General features: G+C 34.3%; 1 protein-coding gene across 18 annotated transcripts in view; it reads left to right on the top strand.

Moving 5' to 3' along the window:
• Positions 1 to 13,258, top strand: part of LOC105475528 (sarcoglycan epsilon) — a 71,336-nt gene that overhangs the window by 44,062 nt on the left and 14,016 nt on the right. For 12 of the 18 annotated variants that reach the window (XR_011622149.1, XR_003016663.2, XM_071094845.1 and 9 more), the window contains 3 exons: positions 8,992 to 9,154; positions 11,669 to 11,880; positions 12,810 to 12,836. Coding sequence is in view for 16 of the 18 variants with exons in the window: in XM_071094845.1 (XP_070950946.1) it covers positions 8,992 to 9,154; positions 11,669 to 11,880; positions 12,810 to 12,836 (402 nt within the window). In the remaining 2 variants the exon portion in view is untranslated. The remainder of the gene's footprint in view (positions 1 to 8,991; positions 9,155 to 11,668; positions 11,881 to 12,809; positions 12,837 to 13,258) is intronic. The other 6 variants (XM_071094847.1, XM_011730861.2, XM_011730857.3 and 3 more) reach the window with 1 other exon arrangement.

Raw genomic sequence — 13,258 nt, 5'->3', positions numbered from 1 at the left:
AAATCATATGTACTTAAAAAATTATATTGCCATAAAACTATAATTACAAAGACTACAATGTGGAATATGCTTAGATGTAGTAAGTGAAAAAGCAGGACACACAATTATATTTTAGAGATTATTGCAATTAGATTAAAATATATGCATTTGAAAAATATTCTGCAAGGTACATTGGAAAATGAAAATAGTTCTCTTGGCAATATAAATGAGATTTGCTTTTATACCTCAGATTTTCTTTAATGTTTTTATATTGCTTTTATAATTTAAGGAAAGAAACATTTCAAAGCATGAAAATCTCTTATGCCCATTCATGTTACCTTGAAAAGAATTAATTAAAAATCTTACGGCCCGGCGCGGTGGCTCAAGCCTGTAATCCCAGCACTTTGGGAGGCCGAGACGGGTGGATCACAAGGTCAGGAGACCGAGACCATCCTGGCTAACCCGGTGAAACCCCGTCTCTACTAAAAAATACAAAAAACTAGCCGGGCGCGGTGGCGGGCGCCTGTAATCCCAGCTACTCGGAGGCTGAGGCAGGAGAATGGCGTAAACCCGGGAGGCGGAGCTTGCAGTGAGCTGAGATCCGGCCACTGCACCCCAGCCTGGGCGACAGAGCAAGACTCTGTCTCAAAAAAAAAAAAAAAAAAAAAAAAAAAAAAAAAAAGTAATAACTTGTTTTAAATTGAATATGTTTATATCCACTGATCATCTAAATACCAATAGTTTCTCATATCTACTTTTGTTCTGAATTTTTAATTTGATCTTTAATTTTAGTCAATTATTTACTATTTGTTTCCCAAAGGTACAATAGGTTTTTTAAAAAATAATCTTTCAAATTAGTCTTAAATCCTAATACAAATTTGATGTGAAGAGCAAATGAATTTGTGTGAACATACTCTCGAACACAGTTGTCATCTCAGGCTTGGTCGTGACTTCATATTTACATTTACATAGCTTTGAACTTTTGTGCTGTACTTTTATTTCATTTTTTAAAAATAACAGCTTTATTGAGATATAATTCACATATCATACAATGCACCTATCTAAAATGTACAATTTTAAATCGTGATTTTTAGTAAATTCACAAAGTCATGCAATCATTATAATAATCAATTTTAGAAAGTTTTTATTATCCCAACACCACACACCCACCCTTGTACACATTAGCAGTCACCACCACCCCCACCCCTAGGCAGCCACTAAGGTACTTGCTGTCTCTATAAAGTGCCTATTCTGGACATTTTGTATAAATGGAATTATATAATGCATGGTCTTCTGTGACTGGCTTCTTTCACTTTGTATAACATTTTCAAGTTTCATCTATGTTGTAGAATAAATTAGTATTTCATTTTTAATCATGGAGTAATATTCTGTTTTATGGATATGCCACCTTTTGTTTATCCATTTATAAGCTGATGAGCATTTGGGTTGTTTTCACTTGTTGACTATTATGAACGATGTCATTGTGAACATTCATGTACAAGTCTTTGTGTAGACATATATTTTCACTTTTCTTAAGTATATCCCTAGGAGTCGAGTTGCTGGGTCATATGGTAACTCTATATTTAACATTTGGAAGAATTGCCAGACTGTTTTCCAAAGCAGATGTATTTTACATTTCCACCAGCAAAATAGGAGAGTTCCAACTGTTCCACATCTTCACCAGCACTAGCTATTATCTGTCTTTTTGATTATAACCATCCTAGTGAAAGTGAAGTGGTATCTCATTGTGGTTTTGATTTCTATTTTGCTGATGGCCAGTGATACTGAGCATCACTTCATATGTGTATTAGATATCTAGATATCATTTTTGGAAACAGGTCTATTCATATCCTTTGCCATTTTTAATTGAATTATTCATCTTTTGATCAAGTTGTAAGAGTCTTTTATATGTTCTATATACAAGTCCTTTATTAAATATATGATTTGCAGATATTTTCTCCTATTTCATGGATTGTCTTCACTTTTCTTAATGGTGTTCTTTGAAGCACAGAACTTTTTTTATTTTGATAGACTTCAATTTATCTATTTTTTTTTTGGTTACTGCTGGAGCTTTTGGTGTCATATTTTAAAAAATCATTGCCTAATCCAAGGTCATATTTATGCCTGTTTTCCTCTCAGAGTGTAATAGTTTTAGCTCTTAAAGTCTTTGAATTTTTTGTGTGTATACTATTTTTTAGAGAATTTTTAGGTTTATAGAAAAATTAAGAGTAAGGTGCAGAGATTACTTTTGCATCGCCTCCCCCATTATCAACATCCCTCACCAGAGTGGTACATTTGTTACAAATGATGAACCTACATTGACAAATCACTATCACCCAAAGTCCCTACCTTACATTAGGTGTCACTCTTAGTGGTTTACATTCTGTGGGTTTGGACAAATGTATAATGACATGTTTCCACCATTATAGTATCATACAGAGTAGTTTCACTGCTCTAAAAGTCATCTATGTTCCACCTGTTCATCCCTCCTTCCCCCCAACTTCTGGCAATCATTGATGTTTTTACTGTCTTTATAGTGGTTTTTCTTCTAGAATGTCATATAATTGGAATCATATAGTCTGTAGCCTTTCCATATTGGCTTATTTCACTTAGTAATATGCTTTTAAGTTTCTTCCATACCATTTCATGACTAGATAGCTTATTCCTTTTTAGCACTGAATAATATTCCATTTTCTGGATGTACCACAGTTTAATTATCATTCACCTACTGGAGGACATCTTGGTTGTCCCCACATTTTGGCAGTCATGAACAAAGCTGCTATAGACATCCATGTGCAGGCTTCTGTGTGGAAGTAAGTTTTTAACTCCTTTGGGTAAACATAGAGAGAGTGATAGCTGGATCATATGGTAAAAGTATGTTATTTTGTAAGAAACTGCCAAGCTGTCTTCCAAATTGGCTACACCATCTTGCATTCCCACCAGCAATGAATAAAAGTTGCTGGTTGCTTCACATCCTTGCCAGCATTTGATATTGCCACTGTTCTGGATTTTGGCCAATCTGTGTGTTGCATATCTCACTGTTTTCATTTGTCTTTCTGTGATGATATGTGAAGTGGAGCATCTTTTCATGTGCATATTTACCACGAGTATATCTTCTATGGTGAGGCGTCTGTTAAGGTCTCTGGCTTTTTGTTGTTGTTGTTGTTGTTAAGACAGAGTCGTACTGTATCGCCCAGGCTGGAGTGCAGGGTTGTGATCTTGGCTCACTGAAGCCTCTGCCTCCTGGGTTCAAGAGATTCTCATGCCTCAGCTTCCCAAGTCAAGTAGCTGGGAATATAGGAGCATGCCACCAAACACAGATAATTTTTGTATCTTCAGTAGAAATGGGGTTTCGCCATGTTGGTGAGGCTGATCTCAAACACCTGGCCTCAAGTGATCTGCCCACCTTGGCCTCCAAAAGTGCGGAGATTACAGGCTTGAGCCACTGCATCAGGCCTCTGGCCCATTTTTAATTGGATTGTTTGTTGTTTTATGTTTTAAGTGTTTTTTGAATAACAGTCCTTTATCAGATATGCATTTTGCAAATATTTCCTTCTAGTCTGTGGCTTCTTGTATTACTGGGAGTCTTTTGCAGAAGAGAAATTTTTAAGTTTAATTAAGTCCATCTCGTCAGTTCTTTCTTTCATGGATTGTGCCTTTGGTGTTGTAACTAAAAAGTCATCATCAAATCCAAGGTCATCTCGATTTTCTCCTCTATTGTCTTCTAGGAGTTTCATAGTTTTGCAGTTTGCATGTAGATCTGTGATGCATTTTGAGTTAATTTTTGTGAAGGGCATATGCGTCTAGATTCATTTTTTACATGTATAAGTCTAGTTTTTTCAACACCATTTATTCGAAAGACTGTCTTTCCTCCGTTGTATTGCCTTTGCTCCTTTACCACAGATTACTTGAATAGATTTATGTGAGTCTATTTCTAAATGTGTATTCTGTTCCACTGATCTGTTTTGTCAGTTGTTTCCCAATACTGCACTGTCTTGATTGCTGTAGCTTTATAGTAAATCTTGATGTTGGGTAGTGTCCTCAAAATTTGTTCTTCTCCTTCAATATTGTTTCGGCTATTCTGGGTCTTCTGTTTCTCCATATAAACTTTAGAATAAGTTTGTTAATATCTGCAAAATAACTTTCTGAGATTATGATTGAGATTACATTGAATCTATAATTAATTTGGAAAGAACTGACATAAGGACAATATTTAGTCTTCCTATCCATAAACATGGAATATCTCTCCATTTATTTAGTTTTTCTTTGATTTCTTTAATCAGTTTTGTAATTTTCCTCATACAGATCTTGTACCTATTTTATTAGACTTATATTTATATATAAGTATTTTATTTTGGAGGGTACTCTGCGCCTAGGCTGGAGTGCAGTGGCACAATCTTGGCTCACTGTAACCTCTGCCTGCCGGATTCAACCCCTGGCTCAACCTCCTGAGAAGCTGGGACTACAGGCGTGACCACGCCCAGCTAATTTTTGTATTTTTAGTAGAGATGGTTTTGCCACATTGGCCAGGCTGGTCTCAAACTTCTGACCTCAGGTTATCCACCTGCCTCGGCCTCCAAAAGTGCTGGGATTACAGGTGTTAGCCACCACACTCGGTCTGTGTTTTTAATTTCAAGTTCTACCTGTTCTAGGAAAGTGATTGACTTTAGCATATTAATCTTACTATCAGCTGTATCAGCTCTTGCCTCATGTATTTTGATGCTTTCTGTTTTGGAAGGTTATTACTGATTCCTGCAACCTTGCTGTAATCACTTACTAGTTTTAGGAGTTTTTAATCAATTCTTTTGAATCATATCATCTGCAAAGATAGTATTTGATCTTTTCAAATCTGTATACTTTTTATTATCTTTTTGTCTTTTATTACATTAGTTAGGACTTCCAGTATGATGTTAAAAAACAGTGATGAGAGGCAACATTCTTAACTTTTTCCTGATGCTAGTGGGAAAACTTCAAGTTTCTCATCATTTAGAGTAATGTTAGCTGTAGGTGTCAAATTGAGGAAATCCCTCTCTATTCCTAATTTACTAAGAATTTTTTTTTTTCCACAAATTGCCATTGGATTTTGTCAAATGCATTTCCTGCATCTGTTGATGATGTCATGTGATTTTTCTTCTTTAGCCTGTTGATGTGATATTAACTGATTTTTGGATGTTGAACTAGCCTTGCATAACTGGGGAAAGTCCCAATTGATCATTGTGTATAATTCCTTTTATACGTTGTTGAATCTGATTTGCTAATATTTTGTTGAGGATTTTTGCACCTGTGTTTATGAGAGATGCTGGTATGGTGTGTAGTTTCTTTTCATGTAATGTTTTCTGGTTTTGGTATTAAGGTAATTTTGGTTTCACAGAATGAGATAGGAAGTATTCTTTTGGCTTTTGTCTTCTGAGAAATATTGTAGAGTGTTGGCATAATTTCTCCTTTAAATGTCTGGTAGAATTCAACAATGAACCCATCTGTACCTGATGCTTTCTTTTTTAGAATATTAATTATTGATTCAATTTCTTTACTACATATAGGCCCTGTGCAGATTATCTGATTTTTATTATTATTTTTTTCTTCTGCTTACTTTGGATTTGACTTGTTCTTCTTTCTCTAGTTTCCTGAGGGGGAAGTTTCAATTATTGATTTTAGATCTTTCTTCTTTTCTAATGTATGCATTCAATGCTATGAATTTCCTTCTAAGTATTGCTTTTGCTGAATTGTAAACATTTTGATAAGTTATGGTTTCATTTTCATTTAATTCAGAATATTTTCAGGTTTCATCCAAGATTTCTCCTTTAATCCATGTGCTATTTTTGAAGGATGTTGCTTAGTCTCCTAGTAGTTTGGGGTTTTTCAGTTATCTTTTGATATTGAGTTCCAGTTTAATTCTACTGTGGTCTGAGAGCAGACAGTATATGATTTCCATTCTTTTAAATTTGTTAATTTTTTATGGTCTGGAATGTTGTTAAATGTTTCATGTGAACTTAAGAAGAATGTGTATTCTGCTATTTTTGGATGAAGTAGTCTCTAAGTGTCTATTAAAACCTGTCGACTAATGATGATACTGAGTTTCACTATGTCTTTACCAATTTTCTGCCTGCTGGTTGTGTCCATTTCTGATAGAGAGATGTTGAAATGTCCAACTATAATAGTAGATTCATCTGTTTCTCTTTGCACTTCTATCAGCTCTTGCCTCGTGTATTTTGATGCACTGTTATTAGGCACATACACATTAAGGAGTGATTTATGTTCTTAAAGAATTGACCTCTTTATCATTATGTAATGCCTTTCTTTGTCTCTGATACGTTTCCTTGCTATGAGGTTGGCTCTGTCTGAAATTAATATAGCTCCTCCTGCTTTTTAGAGTTATTGTTAGCATAGTATATCTTTCTCCACCCATTTACTTTTAATGTATATGTGTCTTCATATTTAAAGTAGGTATTTTTTGTAAACAGAGTATAGTTTTTCAATCCACTCTGACAGTCTCTGTCTTTTCATTGGGGTATTTAGATTTAGACCATGGATGATTAAAGTGATTATTGAGGCAAGCCATGGTAGCTCATGCCTGTAATTCCAGCACTTTGGGAGGCAGAGGCAGGCAGATCACCTGAGGTCAGGAGTTCGAGACCAGCCTGGCCAACATGGTAAAAACCCATTTCTACCGAAAATACAAAAATTAGCTGGGTGTGGTGGTGGGCACCTGTAGTCCCAGCTACTTGGGAGACCGAGGCAGGAGAATCGCTTGAACCCAGGAGGCGGAAGTTGCAGTGAGCCGAGATCTGCACTCCAGCCTGGGTGACAGGGCGAGACTCTGCCTCAAAAATAAAATAACAAAATAAAATAAAATAAAATAACCATATTTGTTACTGCTTTCTGTTTGTTGCCTTTGTTTTTTGTTTCTATTTTTGTCTTTCACTCTTTTCCCACTTTTTATAGTTTTCATTGAGCAATTTTTATGATTGTTTTCTCTCCTCTTTTAACCTATCAGTTGTATTTTTTAAACTTTCTTTCAGTGATTGTCTTAGAGTTTGCAATATACATATAAAACCAATCCAAGTTCACTTTCAAATAACACTATAATACTTCCTAGGTATTGCAGGTATCTTATGATAACAAAATAATCCCTGTCTCTCCCTCATCTCTCTTGTATCATTGCTGTCATTTATTTTGCTTATATATGTGTATATAAACATATAGATATATACATTTATGGATACACGGGTGAATAAATTGTAGATATTATTTTAAACAAGTCATCTGTTAGATCAATTAAGAAAAATAAAAGGTTTTATCTTCACTTATTCCTTCTCTGATGCTCTACTTTTCTTTATGTAGATCTCGGTTTCTGACCTATATCTTTTTCCGTCTCTCAACAGAAGTTATTTTAACATTTCTTGCAAAGCAGTTTCACTTTATTCATTAGAGCCCTCTGCATATTAGTCATGGTTGTTTTAAATTTCTGGTCTGATAATTTCAACATCTCTGCCATCTCTGTCTGGTTTGATGCTTGTTCAGTCTTTTCAAACTGTTTTTTTTTTTTTTTTTTTTTTTGCTGTATAGTATGTTTTATAATTTTTTTCTTGATAGCCAGACTAATATATGGAGTAAAAGGAATTTGACTATAAGTAGACCTTTAGTAATATGGTGGTCAGGTGTTGTGGGAGGGGAAGAATTCTGTAATCCTATGATTCGTTCTCAATCTTTTAGTGAGCCTATGCCTCAGGACCATGAATTTCACATATGCTTCTCATCTGCCTTTTTAGGTAGGACAGGATATGTGGATATCCAGTTTTTCCAGCACCATTAGTTATAACAATTATTCTTTCCTTTTTGAATTGTCTTGGTACCTGTGATAATAATCAGTTTATTAAATATGAGAGTTTATTTCTGGATTCTTAGTTCTATTCCATTGATCTGTATGTCTGTCCCTATGCCCATACCAGATGACTTGCTTACTGTAGCTCTGAGTAAGTTTTCAAATTGGGAATTGTGAGTTTTACAAATTTGTTTTTCCTTATCAAAATGTGTGTGTGTGTGTATGGCTATTCTGGGTGCTATGAACTTCCTTAGGAATTTTAGGATCAGTTAGTCAACTTCTGCAAAGAAGGTAGCTGGAATTTTGATGGTTTTATTTCATTTTACATTGTCATCTTTTTCTTAGCATTGTCATTATGAAAAGGAATGGTATTTACTTGGAGTATTTTCCTGGTTTTCTTTTTTCTTTTGAAAGGCCAATGAGATTCCTATCTTCTCAAGCTGCTCCAAGATTATTTAAATATTGTTGTCACTATTTTCTGTTGTGAAATCTTTTCAGTCAATTAAGTAGAGGTCTTTCCCCATAACTCCCCTACACTAACAAAATAGATTTTGTTTGCCTCTTTGTGTTTACCAAACAATAATTTTACTCTTATATTAATGTCTTAGATAAAAGACTGCAAGGCCTTCTGATGAGAGACCAAGCATATAGGGGTTTGTGTAGTAGAAAAACTGACTGAACTGGTAGGTAAAATAGTGATGTCCACCCAAAGCTCCATACTTCCAGGGATGTAATTTAAGAGTTTTATTATAAAAAAATTAAGTGAAATGTACTACTTAGTTATTTATTATTGTAGTAGTGGGGTTATTTTCTAACTAATTTACCTTAAGGATAATTTTTTAATGTAAGTAGTCTACTAAATATAGTAATTACTAAATATAGTAATCAGAATATGATGCATGTTTATACTGAATGAAAATAAATGGGATGAAATAAAGCTTTTAGAAATTAACATAGAATGGAGAGAGTATCTGGTATACCAAAGTGCTCAGTAAATATTGGCTGAATAAAGGAATGAATGAAAGGAAGCCCCTACATGAATCATTGTTTTTAAAGCCTAGGCCCCTACCTCAGGGATGAGTCTAGTTAATCTCTCAATTCAAAAGGCTAAATCCTGCTTTCAAGGTAGATTGTTTTTTAGTGTTTTCAATTTTCTTAAAGGATAACCTGAGAGTTTCACATTTTTACAGCGTTTATGTCATGGTTGGTGCAGATGTCCCGTTTTCTTCTTGTTTACGAGAAGTTGAAAATCCACAGAATCAATTGCGATGTAGTCAAGAAATGGAGCCTGTAATAACATGTGATAAAAAATTTCGTACTCAATTTTACATTGACTGGTGCAAAATTTCATTGGTAAGTTTTTATTTTGTTTTTGCAAGTTTAATTAAAAATGATGTGACTGGAGTTAACATTTGACTAAAACCTGAATTGCTTTTAGAAATAAATCCTGGGTTTACTTGAACTGCAGTTGACTTCCCTTCAGATTAAGGATCTGGAAAGCTCATTGACAGTGCATCCATTTAGGAAAGAATATATCCACTTTTGTACTTATTCTGTCCTTGATTAGTTGCTGGGGCTGGATTAGCTTGGCAGGTGGTCCAAATGAACCCCCTGGACATCCATATAGCTGCTAATGAGCACAGATAATGGAGTTAGTATGATATGTGCAGAATGATTCTTCTTAAATATTCTGCCACTAACCCACTTTGGAAGGAGAGGATGGAGTACAATAATAAATCTGAAAATAAAGCAATATTGTGCTATGATTTAATGTTCTGAAAACTCAAATTATAGGGAAAGTCCAAGAAACAAGAGACAATTTCGAGTGAAGTTAGAATCTTACCCATAATTCATAAACATAATATTTCTTTCCAAATCACATTTGAATTTGCATGTTAACAGATTTAGGAAAATGTAAGGTTTCAAATATATGTAAGATGTGTAATATTTTATATATGTTTGTATATTTTATATTATGTCTGTATATAATATTTTGATCCTGTTATCTGAAAGGTAGGAGGGTTGTTTTAATTCTTTGTTTTTTCTTTTTACTTTTCATATTAATGTATCCAACTGATGTTTTAATTCTTTAGTGTCCTTTTAGATTTAACTTCTTTCAACTCTTTATGATTGGTGGTGAGTGAATTAGATCTAAGTTTAAAGCTGACATTTTAACAAAGTTACTGACACATAAACACAACTATCACTTCATGTCTTAGAGAGCCAGCTGCATCCTGGAGAACATATTACTCACACTGCAACACTTAGCACTCCTTGTGGCCTTTTGCCTTGAACTCTTCTTCTCATGCCTCTTGTCTCATGGCCTTTAGAAAAATGGCCTTCTTTGCCTTCCTAAATCAAGTAAAATTATTGTTATAGGCAAATATGCTCAATATTTCAATCATGGTGCTAATGATACAGGGGTACAGGAGACTGAGCAGCTGCAACCATAACTTAGATTCCTCTCCCAGCATCATCGGTGGACAGCAGACCCTAACAATGCCATGTTACTTGTGGTTGTTCTGGAAAATGAGTTTAAGACTATTACCCAATCTCTAAAAGTTAAAAAATGATATATACCTTGAAGATTTTTGTTTATCTGTTAAGGCTTTATAAGTGGAAAGGTTGGGAATTTTTATTTTTTATTTTACGTGTATTTATTTTTATGCCACATCTTGCCACAAAAGATTTCAGAAGGTTAAACAAGAGTCATACAATAAACATAATAAATAAAATATAAAAGAAGTGGAAAATCAGGACCTAAATTTCACCCCCCAAAAACAAGCATAAGGCTGTGTTGGACAACAAGCTGCCTAATGTGTAGGACAAAAAAAATGAAATTCATATTTAGTTCTCATTCTAAAAAGGAGGCACATCAATTCCTTGGCAGAAAACAAGTTTTCACTAACACTATATTATTAACAAAATTTTTCTTATTTTTTTTAAATTATACTTTAAGTTCTAGGGTACATGTGCACAACGTGCAGGTTTGTTACATATGTATACATGTGCCATGTTGGTGTGCTGCACCCATTAACTCCTCAGCACCCATCAACTCGTCATTTACATTTTGGGAGAAGATACTGAATAATGCTACAACTAATTCTCCCCAGCATTTTATTTTAGTAGCAAATGTAGTAGCAAATTTCACATGGCTACATTTTTAGTGTCCTTCAATAAAAACCTTAGCATAATTAAATGCAACTCAGTGAAAGCAGCACAGTTAATATGGAGGTAAATTAACATAGTGCAACTGTTGTAGTTTTTTTTGATACTGGGATAGAATTAAGTAAGACTGGGATAGGTTCCATATTCCCTAGACTATCTTCCATAAAAGTTACTTCTGTCAGCTGGAAGGCAGAAAGATCAAGGACAACACGTTTGGAAATTGTCCCTCTTTCCACCCCCTCCCCCTCACACTTTTCTCTGTCGCTAACCTTAGAACAAATACGTGCATACCTGGTTTTCAGCCAGTTTTAGGTTTGGTAAAATCTGCACTTGAGCTTTGCCACTAGGAAATAAGACATTTACATGGTAGTGTAAAGGACTGCTGCTTTAGAGGAAGGAAACTGAAAACGAACAACTACACGCATAGGTACACACATGTTAAATATGTACACATGTAAATGTATATGTATATGTGTTTTAGGAAGAACATAGAAAGTAGACCAAAGTAAAGCCTTTATTACTTTCATTCATTACATTCCCTGCCTCCAATAAATACTTGCAAATTCACGGTGATAAAGTAATTGGAAAAGATGGCTTTTTAGACAATTTGTCAAAGAATGTTTTAGTGTATCCAGATCTTAAAATCTCATAATGTTTGCAATGATTAATTTGTTGTGTAATTGTCTTCTTTTGTATCAGGTTGATAAAACAAAGCAAGTGTCCACCTATCAGGAAGTGATTCGTGGAGAGGGGATTTTACCTGATGGTGGGGAATACAAACCCCCTTCTGATTCTTTGAAAAGCAGAGACTATTACACGGATTTCCTAATTACACTGGCTGTGCCCTCGGCAGTAGCACTGGTCCTTTTTCTAATACTTGCTTATATCATGTGCTGCCGACGGGAAGGCGTGTGAGTACTTTAAAACTAATAAGAAAATTAGAGATCCTGCTAAGATAACAACATAGAAGTTTCCATTAAAAGTGAAATTTCATTTTAGTTCATAAAACACTTTGTAAATGAATTGAAATTGTGTCCAAACTGCAATACTTTATTCCTTTAAAATGAATTAAAATAGTTTTGAGTCTAGTAAATCAAGTTAGGGGATATAATAACTTTATTCAAAAATTATTAAGGCTAGATGTAAATACACACTGGCAAAACAGTCCCAAGAATAATTGAGGCTAGATATTTTGGTTATACAAGCCATCTTGTAATGAGCAGAGACTGCAGAATCTACTGACATAGTAATTGCACTTAAAAAATTAATCGTGTTAGTTTGACCAGAAGTGATGGTCAAAACTCTTGAAATCATTCTGCCGTCAAACAGGGTAACACAATCTAAATGTATAAAATATATTTTTAAAACCCAACGAAGGAGTAAATTAATGAAAATAAGGTATAATTTGAGTAACAACTCTTCACTTCATGAATAGTTAGTACTTTCAGGACATCTATGTCAATTAAGGTAATCTCCCAAGATTATCTAGAAGTCAGGGCGACAAAGGAAAGGATAAAAATTTAATAAAGCAGCAAGTAACAAATTCTTTCATTTTTACATGTAGCTTGATTTCATTATGTCATAGAGTTTATTTCAATCAAGGCCTTGATTCTTAATCTCCATTTTTTTTCATTTTTCTATGTGTTTCTCATCAGTATTCCATCGCTGTATGTGTACTCATCCAAGTAATGTCATAAACCTGGTGGCAAATGCTGCCTGGTTGCATTTAATAGTAACAATGTCAGCATTTCCACATCATGCAAGATCCCATGAGCATATAGTCTTAATGTTCCAAATATCAATGCTATTATTTAATTCATAAATTTTGTTTTGTTTCTAGGGAAAAGAGAAACATGCAAACACCAGAGTAAGTGTCTTCTTTCCTGTTATTTTCTTCATCATTTTTTCCCACCTCTCAGTTGCCCATCATGCTCCATACATGTGTGTCAAGCTTTTTTTCATTTGTCATCTTTCATAGTTTATTTCATAAATGTGAAAGCTGCTTTCTAAATAGAGATATTTAGGAGGGGTAGAAACTAAAACTAGAAAGGGTTTAATAAGATTACACAGATAAAAATTAAACCTAAAATATTTCAGATTCAGAATATTAACTTACCATTTATACTATGTGGTTTCCAATCTGCATTTCTATAAACCAGAGAACAGATGAAAAGACCTTTCATACAAGTTTTCCAGAATCTACAGTAATAACCTACCATAAAATGAAACTTCTGTGAGTATTTATAAATGCCCCACCAGAAGCAAAAATATAAAAGCTATGGAAGTTTT

Source organism: Macaca nemestrina, chromosome 4, assembly GCF_043159975.1.
Source record: "Macaca nemestrina isolate mMacNem1 chromosome 4, mMacNem.hap1, whole genome shotgun sequence".
Taxonomy (NCBI): Eukaryota; Metazoa; Chordata; class Mammalia; order Primates; family Cercopithecidae; genus Macaca; species Macaca nemestrina.
Note: the sequence above shows the minus strand (reverse complement) of the source record. Positions and strands in the feature narration are given on the sequence as shown.